Source organism: Oncorhynchus keta, chromosome 29, assembly GCF_023373465.1.
Source record: "Oncorhynchus keta strain PuntledgeMale-10-30-2019 chromosome 29, Oket_V2, whole genome shotgun sequence".
Lineage (NCBI taxonomy): Eukaryota > Metazoa > Chordata > Actinopteri > Salmoniformes > Salmonidae > Oncorhynchus > Oncorhynchus keta.
The window spans coordinates 40,565,480-40,587,550 of NC_068449.1; the positions used below are offsets into that span (position 1 = coordinate 40,565,480).

Genomic DNA, 22,071 nt, shown 5'->3' on the forward strand with positions numbered 1-22,071 from the left:
AAAGGGCAGGTAATCACGGAGGTGATGGATTCAAGGTGAGTGTCATTATGCGCGTAACATTGGTGACGTGTGCGCCTGAATGAGCAGCCTGGTGACCTAGAGGCCGGAGAGGGAGCACACGTGACAGCACTGTTGGAGCTAGAGACATAAGCATTTCACTTTGCCCGCGATAACATCTGCCGAATGTGTGTACGTGACCAATAACATTTTATTTGATTTATTTTATAGGACATGGCAAGCTTTAATTTATGTTGTTGTCTGATTGATTACGTACCTGAGTTTTCATTTGTATTGACGTGTGTACACTATCGTTCAAAGGTTTGGGGTCACTTAGAAATGTCCTTCTTTTTGAAAGAAAAGCTAATTTTCTGTCCGTTAAAATAACATCAAATTGATCAGAAATACAGTGTAGACATTGTTAATGTTGTAATTGAGTATTTTAGCTGGAAACGGACAATTTATTATGGAATATCTACATAGGCATACAGAGGCCCGTATCAGCAACCATCACTCCCTATTCCAATGGCAAGTTGTGTTAGCTAATCCAAGCTGATCATTTTAAAAGGCTAATTGATCATTAGAAAACCCTTTTGTAATTATGTTAGCAATAAAACTGGCCTTCTTTAGACTAGTTGAGTATCTGGAGCATCAGCATTTGTGGGTTCGATTACAGGCTCAAAATGGCCAGAAACAAATACCTTTCTTCTGAAACTCGTCAGTCTATTCTTGTTCTGAGAAATGAAGGCTATTCCATGCGAGAAATTGCCAAGAAACTGAAGATCTTTTACCACACTGTGTACTACTCCCTTCACAGAGCAGCCCAAACTGGCGCTAACCAGAATATAAAGAGGAGAAGGGAGGCCACGGTGCACAACTGAGCAAGAGGACAAGTACAATTGAGGGTCTAGTTTGAGAAACAGACACCTCACAAATCCTCAACTGGCAGCCTCATTAAACAGTACCCGCAAAACACCGGTCTCAACGTCAACAGTGAAGAGGCGACTCCGGGATGCTGGCCTTGTAAGGCAGAGTTCCTCGGTCCAGTGTCTGTGTTCTTTTTCTTTGCAACTCTGCCTAGAAGGCCATCCCAGAGTCGCCTCTTCACTGTTGAAGGTAGTGTAGATATTTGATCCTGCTGGTCATCTATGAACATTTGAACATCTTGGCCATGTTCTGTTATAATCTCCACCCGGCACAGCCAGAATAGGACTGGCCACCCCTTATAGCCTGTTCTAGCCTTTCTAGGTAGTTTTTCCTAGCCACCGTGCTTCTAGACCTGCATTGCTTGCTGTTTGGGGTTTTAGGCTGGGTTTCTGTACAACACTCTGTGACATCAGCTGATGTAAGAAGGGCTTTATAAATACATTTGATTGAATGATTGAGATATCTATATGATGTGTACCTCAATACTGGGATAGGAAGAAACTAAAATCATTGAGGACCATTTGGGAAGGTGGGTGGGTGGGAGGGAGGGAGCGTAGGACACATGGTGCTAAACATTTCTTTCCTTTGTGTACTCTGTTATTTCAACAGAACACAAATTAAAGCTATGGAGCCTTGCCAAGGCTCTGATCTGTCAGTATCAACAGTTCTACAACTGGCCACTTGAGAGCGCATTAACCAAGAATGACTTCCTCTGCTTCTGCAAGGTTGACTATTTCAGTTGCAAACAGTGACTTTGTTCAAAATGCGTGAACTGTTTTCTAATTCCTCTGCTCAAATAAACAATACCACAGCTCTGGTAGCCTCTTTTTATTCAACAAAAATCATAAATGAAACAACCAGTGAATTAATTTGTGTAAAAACAATAGTCTTCTCCTGCACAATTAGTATCCACGTTGTGACGCACTTTCACATTAACAAGATATTTTGGGTGAGTGTAGTTCAAAATAAATGTTACACTTACAGAACAACATATTGACAGTGTTAGTGAAGCTACTCTGAAAATAGACAGTAGTTTACCAAGCTACCAATTACTTCACACTGGAAGAAGTTAAGCTACACTAAATCTACCCTTGAGAAAAATCTAGGAGCACACGTCTAGCACAAATCTAGTACTTAACTTTTAACGAGGCAAGTCAGATAAGAACAAATTCTTATTTACAATGATGGCATACCCCAGCCAAACCCGAACCTGGGCCAATTGTGCGCCGCCTATGGGACTCCCAATCACGGCCAGTTGTGGTACAGCCTGGAATCAAACCAAGGTCTGTAATGAAGCCTCTAGCACTGAGATGCAGTGCCTTAGACCGTTGCGCCACTCGGGAGCCCAAGTCACTTTGAAAAAGTAGTTTTCTACATCCAAATCGTGAAAATTACGATACGCAAGTCTGAAATGTCATAGATTACAAATTGCATGAACAGATCACATTGGGGTCATATGTTAACAGAGTATGTAATTTAGCCTATTAAACACAAAAACTATGTTTCAAGTGAGAATTAGGCAGGTCTGAGGTCTGAAAAAGAAAGTAAATGTTTGCCTACCTCCCCCATATTTTATTTTATTTTTGCAAAAAGAGTAGTGTTTGCTTCTAGCAGTTAGCTACACCACTACATGGCAAAGAATGTCATTAACTACTGAAAACACTACCTAGATTTTAATTTAGTTCAACTACCACCAAGCTACTGCAAAATGTAGTCGAATTACTTGTTGAACTACGTGTAGTTCACAACTACACAACACTGCATATTGGTGTTCAAATATATTTGGACGGTTAAGTGAAATATTTAATGTGTTTAATACATAATACCAAAAGTTCAGTGTTCAGAATATGGAATTCACAGCTGAGATTATGATTTGGACTATACATTTTGGCCTATACATGTATGTTACACCACAAATGAAAATAACAAATACAATCAGTGCACAGATACAACATCAGTCAATAAATACATAGAAAACAGAATACTTTGAGTGTAAAATACTACTTCAAATGCTGGAATGGATAGAGAAAAAAAATACATGACATTGTATTTCAATACCTGCCCGTACCTACAGTATATCCATAAAAAAGGTTCTTCATCTGTGTCATATCACACTAAATTAAACCTATGAATGTAACTCATTTGTCACTTGAAACAAACATACAGTTGAAGTTGGTAGTTCACATACACCTTAGCCAAATGCATTTAAACTCAGTTTTTCACAATTCCTGACATTTAATCCTATTAAAAATCCCCTGTCTTAGGTCAGTTAGGATCAGCACTTTATTTTAAGAATGTGAAATGTCAGATAGTAGAGAGAATTATTTATATCAGCTTTTATTTCATTCATTCATCACATTCCCAGTGGGTCAGAAGTTTACATACACTCAATTAGGTTTTGGTAGCATTGCCTTTAAATTGTTTAACTTGGGTCAAACGTTCCAGGTAGCCTTCCACAAGCTTCCCACAATAAAGTGGGTGAATTTTGGCCCATTCCTCTTAATACGGACAGAGCTGGTATAACTGAGTCAGGTTTGTAGGCCTCCTTGCTCGCACACGCTTTTTCTACAGGGTTGAGGTCAGGGCTTTGTGATGACCACTCCAATACCTTGACTTTGTTGTCCTTAAGCCATTTTGCCACAGCTTTGGAATTATGGGGCGGCAGCGTAGCCTAGTGGTTAGAGCGTTGGACTAGTAACTGGAAGGTTGTGAGTTCAAACCCCCGAGCTGACAAGGTACAAATCTGTCGTTCTGCCCCTGAACAGGTGCTGTTCCCAGGCCGTCATTGAAAATAAGAATATGTTCTTAACTGACTTGCCTGTTTAAATAAAGGTAAAAAAAAAGAAAAATTAAATGCTTGGGGTCATTGTCCATTTGTAAGACCCATTTGTGACCATGCTGTAACTTCCTGACTGATGTCTTGAGATGTTGCTTCAATATATCCACATAATTTTCCTACCTCATGATGCCATTTAGTTTGTGAAGTACACCAGTCCCTCCTGCAGTCCACCCCCACAACATGATGCTGCCACCCCGTGCTTCAGAGTTGGGATGGTGTTCATCGGCTTGCAAGCCTCCCCCTTTTTCCTCCAAACATAACGATAGTCATCTCTTGGAGACAGAATGTCTCATGGTGTTTATACTTGAGTACTAATGTTTGTACAGGCATTTGGAAATTGCTCCCAAGGATGAACCAGATTTGTGGATGTCTACATTTTTTCTGATTGGCTGATTTATTTGGATTTTCCCATTTTCCCATGATGTCAAGCAAAGAGGCACTGAGTTTGAAGGTAGGACTTGAAATACATCCACAGGTACACCTCCAATTGACTCAAATGATGTCAATTGGCCTATCAGAAGCTTATAAAGCCATAATTTTCTGGAATTTTCCAAGCTGTTTAAAGGCACAGTCAACGTAGTGTATGTCAACTTCTGACCCACTGGAATTGTGATACAGTGAATTATAAGTGAAATAACAATTGTTGAAAATTTTACTTGTGTCATACACAAAGTAGATGTACTAACTGACTTGCCAAAACTATAGTTTGTTAACAAGAAATGTGTGGACTGGTTGAAAAACTAGTTTTAATTACTCCAACCTAAGTGTATGTAAACTTCCAACTTCAACTGTACATACCAACAATAAGAATAACTGTTGGTGAAGGAGAGAACAAGGTATATTTCTAGATGGTAAAATTGTTATGTCTTCAGATAGAGCAGCTTCCTGAAACTGACAAGTGACCCAGTGAGCAAAACTGTTCAGGTGTACGTCATGGTCCGGTTTTATGCTTGATTGTAAAAACGTTTTTTTTTTTAACATCTCTTTTTAGCGACCAGAAAAGGACATATTCTCTTGGTTCTAATTTGTTTATCTGACATCTCTTCAACCCATAAAACCAAAGTAGAACCCCAAAATTACACCTTTATGCATTTTGCCCACTGGGGAAAGGGGAATGCTTTTATGATCAAACTATGTGTTCAGTACTTTCGCGCGACAGAAAGTACACATTCATGGGCTCCTTCTTGCCTTTCATGGTGATGGGTCCTCGGTACTCCAAACGAAACTGGGGGTCAGCATTCTCTGCTGACTGCAAACACCTGAAATCAAAATGTATTTCCCACATTTTCACAGAATTCAACAATATGTTGTTCCCAAAGGCTGCTTCAAAAGAAGGTGTTTTTTTCCCCCTTTAGCCCAACCGCCAAGACACACACATACAGGTGTCAGCAACAGTAATATAACATGCCATGCACAATCTTACAAAGGATGGTTCAGCACTTCACAGCAATGTCTCATTCATCTAAATAAAGCCGTTATTTTCCTTACCTGTAAGTATATTCTGAAATGTTGATTTTTCCCTTCTCTCCTGTGGTTTCTGTACGACTGGTGAGGTTGACAGTATTTCCAAACAGGCAGTAGCGGGGCATCCTTTGACCTATGACCCCAGTTACCACCTCTCCTGTGTGGATCCCAATGGTTATCTAGGGAGAGAAGAGGATGCTCAAGAAAACAGGGTTTCCCATATAGAGCCACGGTCGAGTAAGTAACACTATGTGCAGGACAACAATCCTGTCCCCATGAGTAGGGCAGACGGATCACATATCTCAGCTGAATGACTGATCTCAGTGAGACTGAGGTTGAAGAAGATAATTCCTCGTCTCCCAAGGAGAAAGACAGAGTGAATGAAACATTGGAGTTGGTACCTGGTGAGCCAGAGTCTGCAACAGTGACCTCTCATTCCGAGAAAAATAAGGAAAATTGCTAAAAAAAAATTAAGCTGGGAAAGTAGCTACTGAGACCAGTAACAATCATGACCCAATAGAAAATCTTGAGGTTAATAAGGGACTTCGAAGACAGCGCAACTCTTTGGGGAGTACAATAGAAGGCAGCCAAACATCAATGCTGGCCTTCATTCAAACAATCCGGAATCAACATACACCCAAGCGGCCCAGGGTACCAAGTCTGGAGTTAGGTCACCTGCAGAAAAAAAGGCTGATATGGAGGATGTAGAGAAGTAGAGAAAAGTCCCGCTAATTAGCCATCCAGACCGAAATCATTGATGAAGGATTGAAATAATGTATATTTGAGCAACCTATATTGTCTGGTTCAGAGAAGGACATTCTGTGTATGTGAGCATAACCTCTGTCGCTAACATGGCTTTTTTTTTATAGAAAAAAATTGTACTATGAAACTTTTTAAAAACTGTTAATCGGGCTAAAATGCTCTGGGACCCTCGTTCCAAGCCTAGAGGAATATTGGGAGGTCTTCTGAATATTCATAGAATTATTTCTAAGAGTGAACAGGTAAAACATTTATTGAACGACTCTAATCTAGATTTTTTTCCTGTTTCTCTGAGACATGGCTGAAGAAATATTCTCCTATTTCTGCCTTTATTAATGTCCCTGGACATTTCATATTCAGGAGGGACAGGGGAGAGGGCAGACAGGGTGGATTGCTTATGTATATGAAAGATAACTTTAAATGCAATCGTATCATATTATCAATGACATTGAATGTATGGGGCTGAATGTCTTCCTCTGAATGTCTCTCACTATTATTGGATTATATCGACCATCAACATCTGATATCTTGTTTTAAGACCATCTAAATGCCTTGCTTAAAGAATGTGATCATAAGAAGGAGATTATCTTCAAGAGCGATGTCAATATAAACTGGGGAAACAAAACTTGCAGGAAAAAACTCAGATCAGATTATTTCAACCTGACTCAAACTGGCTCAAAGATTTTCAACCAAGGTCACAGTTATCACTCCCATAGATAATAATAAACCAATATTCAGAATTCCCGAAATGTCAGCGTCAGCAGTGGACAGTATTATTAGCTTCTTCAGGAGCTCTGGAACAAAATATGTATTTGGTCTCGACAATGTATTCCTGAAGAGACAAACATATTCTTTGATTGCCCCCAATGTACATCTAGTTAATCTGTCCATCAAATATGTTCTTCCCCAATGCTTGGAAGTCTGCTGCAGTGACACCTGTTTTAAAAGCTGGTGACCCAACACTGGTGGAAAATTACAGACTTATAAGCATTCTTCCAGGGCTATCAAAAGTAGCTGAAAGATGGATGGCTGGTCATCTGACTGATCACCTCATTCAGGGCAACTCCATACATCAAATGCAATTTGGATTCAGAACTAACCATTCTACTGAAACAGACAATTGCTATTTTATGGAGTGCATTAAATCTAAACTGGACATAGGTGGTGAAGTCAGCGCAGTCTTTTTGGATCTTAAAAAGGCCTTTGATACTGTGAATCATGAGGTCCTCCTATCCAAACTATCCTCCCTTAATGTGTCCACCTGAAGTCATTAGTTGGATGTATTCCCATCTGGCAAACAAAGTCAAAGGGTTCGTTTGGGGGACACTTAGTCAGACTCTCTTTACTATAACATTGGGGTCCCACAAGGGTCAATATTAGGCCCCCTTCTGTTTACCATCTATCTCCCACTTGCTTGCCCACAAGTCAACATGCAGATGTATGCAGACAATACAGTTCTGTATGTATACTCAAAAAATAAACAATTGGTTGTCAACAAGTTAACTGAAGCTATGGTACATGTTTCTAAATGGATGACTAATTCTTGCCTCCATTTATATATAGACAAGACTGTTTGTATGTACTTCTCTAAGAAATCCATTGATTCTTCCCAATGAGCTTTTCTTGTTAATGGGGATGATTCGTTCTGCACGCATAGAAGCAGCTAAAAACAACGCTATGGTGCAGGTCTTTCAGTGCAGTTATTTCTTGTCACACTTCAGCCCTGAAAATATTTGTTTTTTCACAACATAAATGTTTTCAATATATTAATTCAAGAAAAGTCACGCCTTGGGAGTTTTATTTAATACTTAGTTGTTAGCTATCTGTCTAGATTTGCATGGGAATGCAATTCAAGGGCAGAATAACGGTTAGGTTTGGATTATCCAACTTTAGGTTTATAAGACCTTTCCTTCCTCTGGAGGCCACCAAACTATATATGCATGCTATGATCTTCTCACATCTGAGATATTGCCTCACATGCTGGTCACAAGCAGGAGCTACTAGTCTGAAACCAATTTAATCATTCTACAAACAAACACTTAAGAATTTTGATAAGAAACCAAACAGTTACCTCCATTGTCATATAATTTACAAACATCATTTATTTAGTCTGGATAGCTTCAGACGCAAACCTGGTCTTTAAGATCCTGTATGGTCTTGCTCCATTCTTAAAGGTGACATCAGTAATTAACAGAACATAACATTCCTTCTCTTATACAATCAGAGTTACTTTTACCAAACCACATCATTTCCCAGAACTCGTTGTAGTTATTTTGCATCTTTTGATTTGAAGAGTTAGTTTTTGTTTGTTTGTTTACAAGTCCAGTCTGTCTGGTGGACGGTGCCTTCGTTCTGGGTAGCGCCTAGGATTGTCTGGAGGCTCCTGAACATCCTCAGTGTGTTCTTGATCCATTATAGCTTCTGCTATAGCAGCACCTTCATCAACACGTTCCCTTCTTTCAGCCTGGGGTCTCTCTACTGCCCCACCGTCCTCTACAGTTCCCTGTGTGTCACTCTCAGGAGCTCTCTGTGCCTGTTCTCTCTCAATTGTTGTGCTGTTTTCTGTGGAATGCATTTGGTTAATGTGACGCCGCCACATTATGTCTGGGCTCACTTGAACCTGGTAAGGTCTGGGTCCCATTCTGTCGTCTCGCACCATCACTTCCTGTCCTCCTGGCCACGGGAGAGCATCTTGGCTTGTTTGTTCGGCACTTCATTGCGCCTGTTTGACTTCATGATGTCCAGCTGTGTGCGGAGAGGCCTCCCGAACATCAGTGCGGCTGGGCTTTCATTTGTCGTGGCATGTGGGGTATTTTGGTAGGAGGCCAGGTACTTGGCCAGTTTTGTTTGCAAAGTCCCTTCGTCTCGTTTTGCTGCACGGAGTCCTTGCTTTAGGGTTTGCACAAAGCGTTCTGCCAGCCCATTGGTGGCAGGGTGGTACGGAGCTGAGGTTGAGTGTTTGATTCCATTTAGTGACATGAATCTTGTTAACTCGTCACTTACAAAAGCTTGTTCGTTGTCACTTACCAGCTGCAGTGGCAATTCGAAGCGTGCAAACATAGTTCTGAGACACTCTATCATCTGAGCTGAGGTGGAGGAGTCCGTGCAAAACACCTCTGGCCATTTGGAATGTGCATCAACTATAAACAGGAACACGTGCTTTTCAAAAGGACCAGCGTAGTCCACATGAATTCTCTGCCATGGCTCTGTGGGCCATTCCCATGGGTGGACTGGGACAGCAGCAGGCATGTGAAGGGTTTCCAAACATCCGCTACAGTTCTTCATCTGTTTTCACCATCACAACTGTGAACATGTTTTTGGCACATTAGTTTGGAGGTGTTACAAGGTCAAGCTTTCTCAGGATCTTTATAGTTCTCCACAGCTCTATGGGACTCAGGGCCAGGCTACCACATCTGGGGCCTCGGGGCACCTACTTTTAGTGGGCAAATGTTTTTTGAGGGAGGAGCTAATTCTACACACTTGCTATGATGCAGAGAATAATTTGTAGTTGTATAGCTAATGTCATTCTATACATATTCTGCAGTTTTAAAAGATAATTTCCTGCAATTCCAGACATTTTGCCATGGCTAATGACGTGTTCATATGCTCTCTGGGGGGGCCCCCAACCGACATGTTCATTTTCTATCTGGGGTGGGTGTGGCCCAACCTCCAGGGGCCCTAAACTGATGTGTTCAAATGCTATCTGCCCTGCGTGCCCATTAGGTAATCCGGCCCTGATGGGACTGTGCCCATAGAATTAAGAATTGAGTGTGTCAGTCAACTTGCCATGGTCTGAGTATATTAGTATATTAATATGGCTGTGTTAGCCCCTTCCACCCCTTATTGTGCAAAGATCCATTTAATTTCACAAATAAGTCTTTACACCGTTTAAAAGTGGCACTGGCTCTGTGTGCCTATGCAGATGAGCTCATGAAAAAAAAGAGAGAACATGATAGATGAAGACTGTTATAACTGTCTACAGTGAATATTCTAGCCACTTCGAATTGATTGTTTTTTGGGGAAGTTGCTACAGGCGAGCAGTGTTTTGCAATATGCAGTCATTGTTGGACTCTCAAATTCCTGTTTGTAGTAGACATACCTTCAATAACTGCTGCCATGATTGGAATTGTTCAGTTGGTTCAGTTGGTAGAGCATGGCGCTTGTAACGCCAGGGTAGTGGGTTCGATTCCCGGGACCACCCATACGTAGAATGTATGCACACATGACTGTAAGTCGCTTTGAATAAAAGTGTCTGCTAAATGGCATATATATATATAGACGTTCTCTTGAACGTCGCAGACTCTCTATTCGTGTCCCTTATGGGTTCAGGACCTTCGGTGCTCGAACAGTGAGAACAGAACACTTGCTGAACACTAAATGTTTAGGATAAAGTGCAACAGAGACCTATTTTTAACCTGGGGCAGTGAGATGATTGGAGGTTGTTTCCACTGACAAACTGGGATCCTCTTCACCCCATGCCATGTGTCTGATAAACAATGTTTTGTTAGCCAGATGTGATTTTCCAATGCTAGGTCTCCAAGAGTCACTGATACAATAACAAACTCAATCTGTCAGTTAAACAAAAAAGTCTGCCGTTTTAACATCAAAGTTACAACTCTTACAATGTCTTACGTTGACAGTGGCTTTTTTGAAGAAGAGTTGACAAATACTTGATGCTTAAAAATACTAGGGGGTAAAACAAATCATTCACTCATTTCTGAGACGGGACGATAAAATAGAGATGATTAAATAAGAGACAATATATCTCAATATTCTTAGAATTTGTTTAATGTAATATGATACATATTTCGTGAATGAAATATGATTATATTTCCTGGGTTTATAATTTGTGATATCAAGTATCTTGCCTTACCTTTGACTTATCTCACTTTCTTATTAACAGGACTAACAAAACCAAGCATAGACATGCATCTACAAACTTGCACATTTCCACATTACAACTGTAGCGCTGACAACTGTAGCTTGTTTCGGCCCGCTCTATTGGTTGCTTCACGCACTCTCGTGCTAGCCTACCTAGTCAGTGAGTCAGTTGAATGAGAAAGCAAACAGAAAACTGAAGAGAGAAGCACCAGATAAACAAATTATTTTAAACATTATCATCACGGTGAGCGAGTTATAAAGCATAGGATATGAAACCCCAAGTTAAGCGGATTGTAATGATATAATTGTTATTTTATAATGTTTTTATAGTTTAATAAATATAGAAAATACCATTAGCATAGACGCTAATGTCAGCTAAAGTTAGGGCCAGTCAAGACAGCCTGTCGTAGTCTTTTTTTATTTATTTTTATTTAACTAGGCAAGTCAGTTAAGAACAAATTCTTATTTACAATGATGGCCTAGGAACAGTGGGATAATTGCCTTGTTCAGGGGCAGAATGACAGATTTTACCTTGTCAGCTCAGGGATTTGCTCAAGCAATCTTTCAGTTACTGGCCCAATGCTATAACCACTAGGTTACCTGCCGTCATGGCGACAATTAATGTTCACACAGAGTGTAAATAAAGGGAAACATTGTAACGTGCTCTTTTTAGGAATATGTGGAGAATTAAATGAAAATGTATTTATAAGATGATAATCCCATTTTACAAATATTTTTTGGTACAGTATGTTGGCTACTTAAAAATGCACAAGAGTAGCATAGTCAGTTGAATGAGAGCACTTGATCAGTATGTTGCCTCTGGGGGTTTTCTACGACGTCCTTGCTAATATAATGCTACCTAATATAATGTTACATACCCTACATTATTCATCTCATATGCATACGTATATACTGTACTCTATATCATCTACTGCATCCTTAAGTAATACATGTATTACTAGCCACTTTAACTATGCCACTTTGTTTACATACTCATCTCATATTTATATACTGTACTCGATACCATCTACTGTATCTTGCCTATGCTGCTCTGTACCATCACTCATTCATATATCTTTATGTACATATTATTTTTCCCCTTACACTGTGTATAAGACAGTAGTTTTGGAATTGTTAGTTAGATTACTTGTTGGTTATTACTGCATTGTCGGAACTAGAAGCACAAGCATTTCGCTACACTCGCATTAACATCTGCTAACCATGTGTATGTGACAAATACAATTTGATTTGATTTGATTTAAACTGAAAACTGTATTGAAGAAAGAACTCATTATCTTAAATCTTCAAGGTTTCAGAATACATTCATTCTTCTCACCATGACCTATTCAGGTCCCAACGTTGAAGAGAGTGCACTACATTTGTTGTCTCCATTGTACTACCATTGTTAATTTTTGTATCATACTAGCTAATACAATGAAAAAACAAGCATGTTTTTTGGTCACTACCAGGAAGATACCATGGTATTTGCACCAGTACCATGGTAATGGCCCCCCAAAAATGATTGTTTTCTCATTGTATTAGCTAGTATGATACGAAAATTAACAATGGTAGTACAACTGAGAAAATTAGACGCACAAATATCATACCACCCAATAAAAACTATCCCCCCTGTTATTGTATGTCTTAGGGGTATGATCTTTTTGCATCTAACTTTCTCACTCATCATTATTCATGATTCACTCAGGACTATCCATAATCATGGTAGCATCCACATTCATGTGTGCTTAGAAAGTGTTTAGAAACCTTTTCTATTATTATTTACAATGAAAGTGACTCCAAAGTGACAATACATAATTTACCATTCAATTCTATTGAGCACAAAATGATCTGAAACACAACCAAAACAAACAGCAAATACATTCAACAAGTTTGTAGAGTCACAAGTTTGATGTAATCATTGCGTGTTAGGAATATGAAACCAAAAAGAAAACTTGGAACTACTTTAATACACATAATTGAAGTTATCCCAATACTTTTGGTCCCATAAAATGGAGGCAATATATACAAAAAGTGCAGTAATTGCTAAACGGTTCACCCATTATGAATGAAATGACCCTCACATTAAAGCTAACAGTCTGCACTTTAACCTCATAGTCATTGTATCATTTAAATCCAAAGTGCTGGAGTAGAGAGCCCAAAAAATAAAATATTTCTCACTGTCATGGTGAAGCCCCAAAATTGCCCTCGCTAGAAGCCTGTGTTTCAGACATAAGGAAGTGGATGGCTGCAAACTTTCTACTTTTAAACTCGGACAAAACAGAGATGCTTGTTCTAGGTCCCAAGAAACAAAGAGATCTTCTGTTGAATCTGACAATTACTCTTAATGGGTGTACAGTCCAAAAAAAAACTGTGAAGGACCTCGGCGTTACTCTGGACCCTGATCTCTCTTTTGACGAACATATCAAGACTGTTTCAAGGACAGCTTTTTTCCATCTACGTAACATTGCAAAAATCAGAAACTTTCCAAAAATGATGCAGAAAAATTAACCCATGCTTTTGTTACTTCTAGGTTAGACTACTGCAATGCTCTACTTTCCGGCTACCCGGATAAAGCACTAAATAAACTTCAGTTAGTGCTAAATACGGCTGTTAGAATCCTGACTAGAACCAAAAAATTGGATCATATTACTCCAGTACTGGCCTCCCTACACTGGCTTCCTGTCAAGGCAAGGGCTGATTTCAAGGTTTTACTGCTAACCTACAAAGCATTACATGGGCTTGCTCCTACCTATCTCTCTGATTTGGTCCTGCCGTACATACCTACACGTATGCTACGGTCACAAGACGCAGGCCTCCTAATTGTTCCTAGAATTTCTAAGCAAACAGCTGGAGGCAGGGCTTTCTCCTATAGAGCTCCATTTTTATGGAATGGTCTGCCTACCCATGTGAGAGACGCAAACTCGGTCTCAACCTTTAAGTCTTTACTGAAGACTCATCTCTTCAGTGGGTCATATGATTGAGAGTAGTCTGGCCCAGGAGTGTGAAGGTGGACGGAAGGGCTCTGGAGCAACGAACCACCCTTGCTGTCTCTGCCTGGCCTGTTCCCCTCTTTCCACTGGGATTCTCTGCCTCTAACCCTATTACAGGGGCTGAGTCACTGGCTTACTGGTGCTCTTTCATGCCGTCCCTAAGAGGGGTGCGTCACTTGAGTGGGTTGAGTCACTGATGTGATCTTCCTGTCTGGGTTGGCGCCCCCCCTTGGGTTGTGCCGTGGCGGAGATCTTTGTGGGCAATACTCAGCCTTGTCTCAGGATGGTAAGTTGGTGGTTGAAGATATCCCTCTAGTGGTGTGGGGGCTGTGCTTTGGCAAAGTGGGTGGGGTTATATCCTTCCTGTTTGGCCCTGCCTGGGGGTATCATCGGATGGGGCCACAGTGTCTCCTGACCCCTCCTGTCTCAGCCTCCAGTATTTATGCTGCAGTAGTTTATGTGTCGGGGGGCTAGTGTCAGTTTGTTATATCTGGAGTAATTCTCCTGTCTTATCCGGTGTCCTGTGCAAATTTAAGTATGCTCTCTCTAATTCTCCCTTTCTTTCTCTCTTGGAGAACCTGAGCCGTAGAACCATGCCTCAGGACTACCTGGCATGATGACTCCTTGCTGTCCCCAGTCCAACTGGCCGTGCTGCTGCTCCAGTTTCAACTGTTCTGCCTGCGGCTATGGAATCCTGACCTGTTCACCGGACGTGCTACCTGTCCCAGACCTATTATTTGACCATGCTGGTCATCTATGAACATTTGAACATCTTGGCCATGTTCTGTTATAATCTCCACACGGCACAGTCAGAAGAGGACTGGCCACCCCTCATAGCCTGGTTCCTCTCTAGGTTTCTTCCTAGGTTTTGGCCTTTCTAGGGAGTTTTTCCTAGCCAACGTGCTTCAACACCTGCATTGCTTGCTGTTTGGGGTTTTAGGCTGGGTTTCTGTACAGCACTTTGAGATATCAGCTGATGTATGAAGGGCTATATAAATACATTTTATTTGATTGTCCAAATATCAAATCAAATCTAATTTGATTTGTCACATACACATGGTTAGCAGATGTTAATGCGAGTGTAGCGAAATGCTTGTGCTTCTAGTTCCGACAATGCAGTGATAACCAACAAGTAATCTAACTAACAATTCCAAAACTACTGTCTTATACACAGTGTAAGGGGATAAGGAATATGTACATAAGGATATATGAATGAGTGATGGTACAGAGCAGCATACAGTAGATGGTATCGAGTACAGTATATACATATGAGATGAGTATGTAGACAAAGTAAACAAAGTGGCATAGTTAAAGTGGCTAGTGATACATGTATTACATAAGGATGCAGTAGATGATATAGAGTACAGTATATACATATGAGATGAGTATGTAGACAAAGTAAACAAAGTGGCATAGTTAAAGTGGCTAGTGATACATGTATTACATAAGGATGCAGTCGATGATGTAGAGTACAGTATATACGTATGCATATGAGATGAATAATGTAGGGTAAGTAACATTATATAAGGTAGCATTGTTTAAAGTGGCTAGTGATATATTTACATCATTTCCCATCAATTCCCATTATTAAAGTAGCAGCTCATGTTTGTTATATTCAGTTCATGTATGTTATTGTATGTTATTTTCATTAGTACCTGGCTCTGGCAGCCAAAACAGCCTTATACTCCATCTGAACAAAATGATTATCAATTCCGATACGGTTCTAGAAAGATAAGGCCCTTAACTTTCATATCACATCAAAATAATTTCCCAAATGCTAAATATAGTTACTTTACACTGTTTTAACCGACTATCACAGGTACAGTCAACAGTCATTTTCAGTGACAACACGTTTCTGGTGCGGTTCTACGATTACACACAATAGTAATAGTAATATATGCCATTTAGCTGACGCTTTTATCCAAAGCGACTTACAGTCATGTGTGCATACATTCTACGTATGGGTGGTCCCGGGAATCGAACCCACTACCCTGGCGTTACAAGCGCCATGCTCTACCAACTGAGCCACATAGGACCCCACAGGTGTTCGGAGGATGCTATATAGGTTGTCCCTCTGTCTTGCTTCTTCCGTAAACACGTGCTGTAACATGGAGATGTTGCCGTGTGAGAACACTAACCCTAGCCCTATAAAAGGTGTGTATCAATTTTACCTTTTGTTTTTTGAAAATGATCTTTTGCTGATATGAAAGATAAGGTCCTTATGCTTCCAAAACCGTACCGCAAGTGATGCATGTTAGTTGGGCTTGTTGCTGTCATGTTGTTGAGTTGTGTCCCGATTCTCCTCCCTTTGCCCGAAGTGTGTACTTGCTAACTCCCATGATGAGGAGTTGGCAAGTGCACACCATAAGTGAATTAGGATGTGGCCCTCATGTGCTCTATCAACCACCTATATGCCTATTCCTGGAACTGAGGGCTACAGCAACATTACAATGAGGGTATTCAATTAAGCTGGCCCGGGTGGGTGGAGATTGCACTGGGAGAAAAGTGATTGCTTTGAAAACCAGGTGGCCTCCCAGGCCAAGATGTTAATCCAAGATGGCGTAGCAGTCAGACGTTTTTGTCCTGTTTTATCCCTTGTGTATATCGTTTTACATATTTTTTGTCGCATATCCTTTAAAATAATTTGCTAAACCTCATCATCTAAATACTCTCCTGCAACCCGCCTCACCCAATGTGGCGTGGATTTGCTTTTTTTTCCTAAAGTATTTATATTTACTTGGGATCTGGAATCCCTCAACTGAAGCTAGCCAGCTAACTACCAGATATCAGTCAGCAAACCATTGCCAGCGGTCATCAGCTAAAATTCAGCTCGGAAAGCTCTCGCCAGTTCGAACAACGTGACTCTAACCAGAGCATAACGGACGTGTTATTTTATCAATATGCCTTCTCCATTACTGTCCTGGTTAGTGATTACTGTCTTATTTCACTGTAGAGCCTCGAGCCCTGCTCAATATGCCTCAACCAACCATGTTGTTCCACCTCCTACATTTGCGATGACATCACCTGGTTTAAACATCTCTAGAGACTATATCTCTCTCTTCATCACTCAATGCCTAGGTTTACCTCCAATGTACTCACATCCTACCTTACCTTTGGCTGTACATTATGCCTTGAATCTATGCTATCGTGCCCAGAAACCTGCTCCTTTTACTCTCTGTTCTGAACGTGCTAGACGGCCAGTTCGTATAGTCTTTAGCCGTACCCTTATCCTACTTCTCCTCTGTTCCTCTGGTGATGTGGAGGTTAATCCAGGTCCTGCAGTGCCTAGCTCCACTCCCACCCCCCAGGTGCTCTCATTTGTTGACTTCTGTAAACATAATAGCCTTGGTTTCATGCATGTTAACATTAGAAGCCTACTCTCTAAGTTTGTTTTACTCACTGCTTTAGCACACTCTGCCAACCCAGATGTCTTAGCCGTGTCTGAATCCTGGCTTAGGAAAACCACCAAAAACCTTGAAATCTCCATTGCTAACTATAACGTTTTCCGCCAAGATAGAACTACCAAAGGGGGCGGTGTTGCAATCTATTGCAAAGATAGCCTGCAGAGTTCTGTATTACTTTCTAAGTCTGTACCCAAACAATTTGAGCTTCTACTTCTAAAAATGCACCTTTCCAGAAACAAGTCTCTCACTGTTGCCGCTTGCTATAGACCTCCCTCTGCCCCCAGCTGTGCCCTCGATACCATATGTGAACTGATTTCCCCCATCTATCTTCTGAGCTCGTGCTACTTGGTGACCTAAACTGGGACATGCTTAACACCCCGGCTATCCTACAAACTAAGCTTGATGCCCTCAATCTCACACAAATTATCAATGAACCTACCAGGTACCACCCCAAATCAGTAAACACGGGCACCCTCATAGATGTCATCCTAACTAATTCGCCCTTCGAATACACCTCTGCTGTTTTCAATCAAGATCTCAGCGATCACTGCCACATTTCCTGCACCCGTAATGGGTCTGCGACCAAACGACCACCCCGCATCACTGTCAAACGCTCCCTGAAACACTTCTGCAAAATCGACCTGGCCTTAATCGCCCTGGTCGGGGTATCCTGGAATGACATTGACCTCATCCCGTCAGTAGATGATGCCTGGCTGTTCTTTAAAAGTGCCTTCCTCACCATCTTAAATAAGCATGCCACTCTCAAAAAATGTAGAACTAGAAATAGATATAGTCCTTGGTTCACGCCAGACCTGTCTGCCCTTGACCAGCACAAAAACATTCTGTGGAGTTCTGCATTAGCATCGAATAGCCCCAGTGATATGCAACTTTTCAGGGAAGTTAGGAACAAATATACACAGGCAGTTAGAAAAGCTAAGGCAAGCTTTTTCAAACAGAAATTTGCATCCTGTAGTACTAACTCAAAAAGGTTCTGGTCCATAGAGAATAAGAGCACCTCCTCCCAGCTGCCCACTGCTCTGAGGCTAAAAAACACTGTCACCACCGATAAATCCACTGTAATTGAGAATTTCAATAAGCATTTCTCTATGGCTGGCCATGCTTTCCACATGGCTACCCCTACCCCGGTCAACTGCCCGGCACCCTCCACAGCAACCCGCCAAATCCTCCACCATTTCTCCTTTACCCAAATCCAGATAGCCAATGTTCTGAAAGAGCTGAAAAATCTGGACCCCTCCAAATCAGCCGGGCTAGACAATCTGGACCCTCTCTTTCTGAAATGATCTGCCGAAATAGTTGCAACCCCTATTACTAGCCTGTTCAACCTCTCTTTCGTATCGTCTGAGATTCCCAAAGATTGGAAAGCTGCCACGGTCATCCCCCTCTTCAAAGGGTGAGACCCAAACTGCTTCAGACCTATATCTATCCTACCCTGTCTTTCTAAGGTCTTCGAAAGCCAAGTTAACAAACAGATTACTGACCATTTCGAATCCCACCATACCTTCTCCGCTATGCAATCTGGTTTCAGAGCTGGTCATGGGTGCACCTCAGCTACGCTCAAGGTTCTAAACGACATCATAACCACCATCGGTAAGAGACATTACTGTGCAGCCATATTCATCGACCTGGCCAAGGCTTTCGACTCTGTCAATCACAACATCCTTATTGGCAGACTCGACAGCCTTGGTTTCTCAAATGATTGCCTCGCCTGGTTTACCAACTACTTCTCTGATAGAGTTTTTGTGTGTCAAATCGGAGGGCCTGTTGTCTGGACTTCTGACAGTTTCTATGGGTGTGCCACAGGGTTAAATTCTCGGGCCGACTCTCTTTTCTGTATACATCAATGATGTTGCTCTTGCTGCTGGTGATTCTCTGATCCACCTCTACGCAGACGACACCATTCTGTATACTTCTGGCCCCTCCTTGGACACTGTGTTAACTAACCTCCAGACGAGCTTCAATGCCTACAACTATCCTTCCGTGGCCTCCAACTGCTCTTAAACGCAAGTAAAACTAAATGCATGATTTTCAATCGATCGCTGCCCGCACCTGCTTGCCGGTCCAGCATCACTACTTTGGACGGCTCTGACTTAGAATACGTGGACAACTACAAATACCTGGTGTCTGGTTAGACTGTAAACTCTCCTTCTAGACTCACATTAAGCATCTCCAATCCAAAATTAAACCTAGAATCGGCTTCCTATATTGCAACATAGCATCCTTCACTCATGCTGCCAAACATACCCTCATAAAACTGACCATCCTACCGATCCTCGACTTCAGTGATGTCATCTATAAAATAGCCTCAAACACTCTACTCAACAAACTGGATGCAGTCTATCACAGTGCCATCCATTTCGTCACCAAAGCCCCATACACTACCCACCATTGCGACCTGTACGTTCTCGTTGGTTGGCCCTCGCTTCATACTCGTCACCAAACCCACTGGCTACAGGTTATCTACAAGTCTCTGCTAGGTAAAGTCCCGCCTTATCTCAGCTCACTGGCAGGTATATCTCACTGGTCACCCCCAAAGCCAATTCCTCCTTTGGTCGTCTTTCCTTCCAGTTCTCTGCTGCCCATGACTGGAACGAATTGCAAAAATCTCTGAAGCTGGAGACTCACATCTCCCTCACTAGCTTTAAGCACCAGCTGTCAGAGCAGTTTACAGATCACTGCACCTGTACTTAGCCTATCTGTAAACAGCCCATCTATCTACCTACCTCATCCCCATACTGGTATTTATTTACTTATTTATTTTGCTCCTTTGCACCCCAGTATCTCTACCTGCACATTCATCTTCTGCCGATCTACCATTCCAGTGTTTAATTGCTATATTGTAATTACTTCGCCACCATGGCCCATTTATTTCCTTAACTTACCTCATTTGCACTCACTGTATATAGACTTTTTGTTTTCTTTTGTTCTACTGTATTATTGACTGTATGTTTTGTTTATTCCATGTGTAACTCTGTGTTGTTGTATGTGTCGAATTGCTACGCTTTATCTTGGCCAGGTCGCAGTTGCAAATGAGAACTTCTTCTCAACTAGCCTACCTGGTTAAATAAAGGTGAAAAAATACAAAAAAATAATAAAAAGCCCACGGTGAAGTCGGCTCAAAACAAAGTGACATATGTCAAGAATGTGGCGTATTGATTTAGGATTCAGAGTGTTCACATGCAAAGTGTTGTTTGTTCTTGTTAAAAAAATAACAAAAAATATATACTTTATCTGCCTTCCCAAGTAGAATAAGTAAAGTTCTAACACCTTGACTTTTTCCACATTTTCTTTAATTTCTTTCAGTCCTCAGAAATCTACACACAATGCCCCATAAGGTCAAAGCAAAAACAGGTTTTTACAAATGTATTAAAAAAAATTAAATGACATTATTTACATAACTATTCAGACCCTATGCTATGAGACTCACAATTGAGCTCAGGTCCATCCTGTTTGCATTGATCATCAATGAGATGTTTCTACAACTTAATAGGAGTCAACCTGTGGTAAATTCAATTGATTGGACTTAATTTAGAAAAAGAACACCTGTCTGTACGAGGTCCCGCAGTTGACAGTGCATGTCAGAGCAAAAACCAAGCCATGAGGTTGAAGGAATTGTCCGTAGAGGTCAGAGACAGGATTGTGTCGAGGAACAGATCTGGGGAAGGGTAGCAAAATAATTATGCCACATTGAAGGTCCCCAAGAACACAGTGGCCTCCATCATACTTCAATGGAAGAAATTTGGAACCACCAAGACTCTTCCTAAATCTAGCCGCCCGGTCAAACTGGGCAATCGGGGGAGAAGGGCCTTGGTCATGGAGGTGACCAAGAACCCTATGGTCCCTCTGACAGAGCTCCTCTGTGGCGATGGGAGAACCTTCCTGAAGGACAATCATCTGTGCAGCAATTCACCTATCAGGCCTTTATGGTAGTGGCAAGACGGAAGCCACTCCTCAGTAAAAGGCACATAACAACCCGCTTGGATTTTGCCAAAAGGCACCTAAAGACTCACAGACCATGAGAAACAAGATTCTTTGGTCTGAAGAAACCAAAATTGAACTCTTTGGCCTGAATGCCAAGAGTCACGTCTGGAGGAAACCTAGAACCATCTCTATCGTGATGCATGGTGGTGGCAGCATCATGTTGTGGGGATGTTTTTGGCGGAAGGGACTGGGATACTAGGCAGGATCGAGGGAAAGATGAACGAAGCAAAGTGCAGAGAGATCCTTGATGAAAATCTGCTATAGAGCACTCAGGACCTCAGACTGGGGCGAAGGTTCACCTTTCAACAGGACAACGACCCTAAACACACAGCCTAGACAATGCAGGAGTGGGCTCGGGACAAGTCTCTGAATGTCCTTAAGTGGCCCCGCAAGAGTCTGGATTGAACCCAATCAAACAGCTCTGGAGAGACCAGAAAATAGCTGTGCAGCAACACTCCCCATCCAACTTGACAAAGCTTGAGAGGATCTGCAGAGAAGAATGGGAGACACTCCCAAATATACAGTGCCTTGCAAAAGTATTCATCCCCCTTGGCTTTTTCCCTATTTTGCTGCATTACAACCTGTAATTGAAATGGATTTTAATTTGGATTTTATGTAACGGACATACACAAAATAGTCCAAATTGGAGAAGTGAAAAGAAAACAATAACTTGTTTAAATAAGACCTGGTCACATAAAAAGTCACATAATTAGTTAAATAAAGTCCACCTGTGTGCAATCTAAGTGTCATATGATCTGTCACATGATAGCAGTATATATATACACACCTGTTCTGAAAGGCCCCAAGAGTC

The 22,071-nt window shown here is 41.4% G+C and overlaps 1 protein-coding gene across 2 annotated transcripts in view; it reads right to left on the reverse strand.

Annotated features, from left to right (window-relative positions):
- Positions 1-1,737: 1,737 nt before the first annotated feature.
- Positions 1,738-22,071, reverse strand: part of LOC118362896 (guanylate cyclase soluble subunit beta-1-like) — a 59,676-nt gene continuing 39,342 nt past the window's right edge. For both annotated transcript variants that reach the window (XM_035743617.2, XM_035743616.2), the window contains exons 12-13: positions 5,252-5,406; positions 1,738-5,022 (exon numbers count right to left, since the gene is read on the reverse strand). In XM_035743617.2, the coding sequence (XP_035599510.1) occupies positions 4,890-5,022; positions 5,252-5,406 (288 nt within the window). In that variant the 3' untranslated portion in view covers positions 1,738-4,889. The remainder of the gene's footprint in view (positions 5,023-5,251; positions 5,407-22,071) is intronic.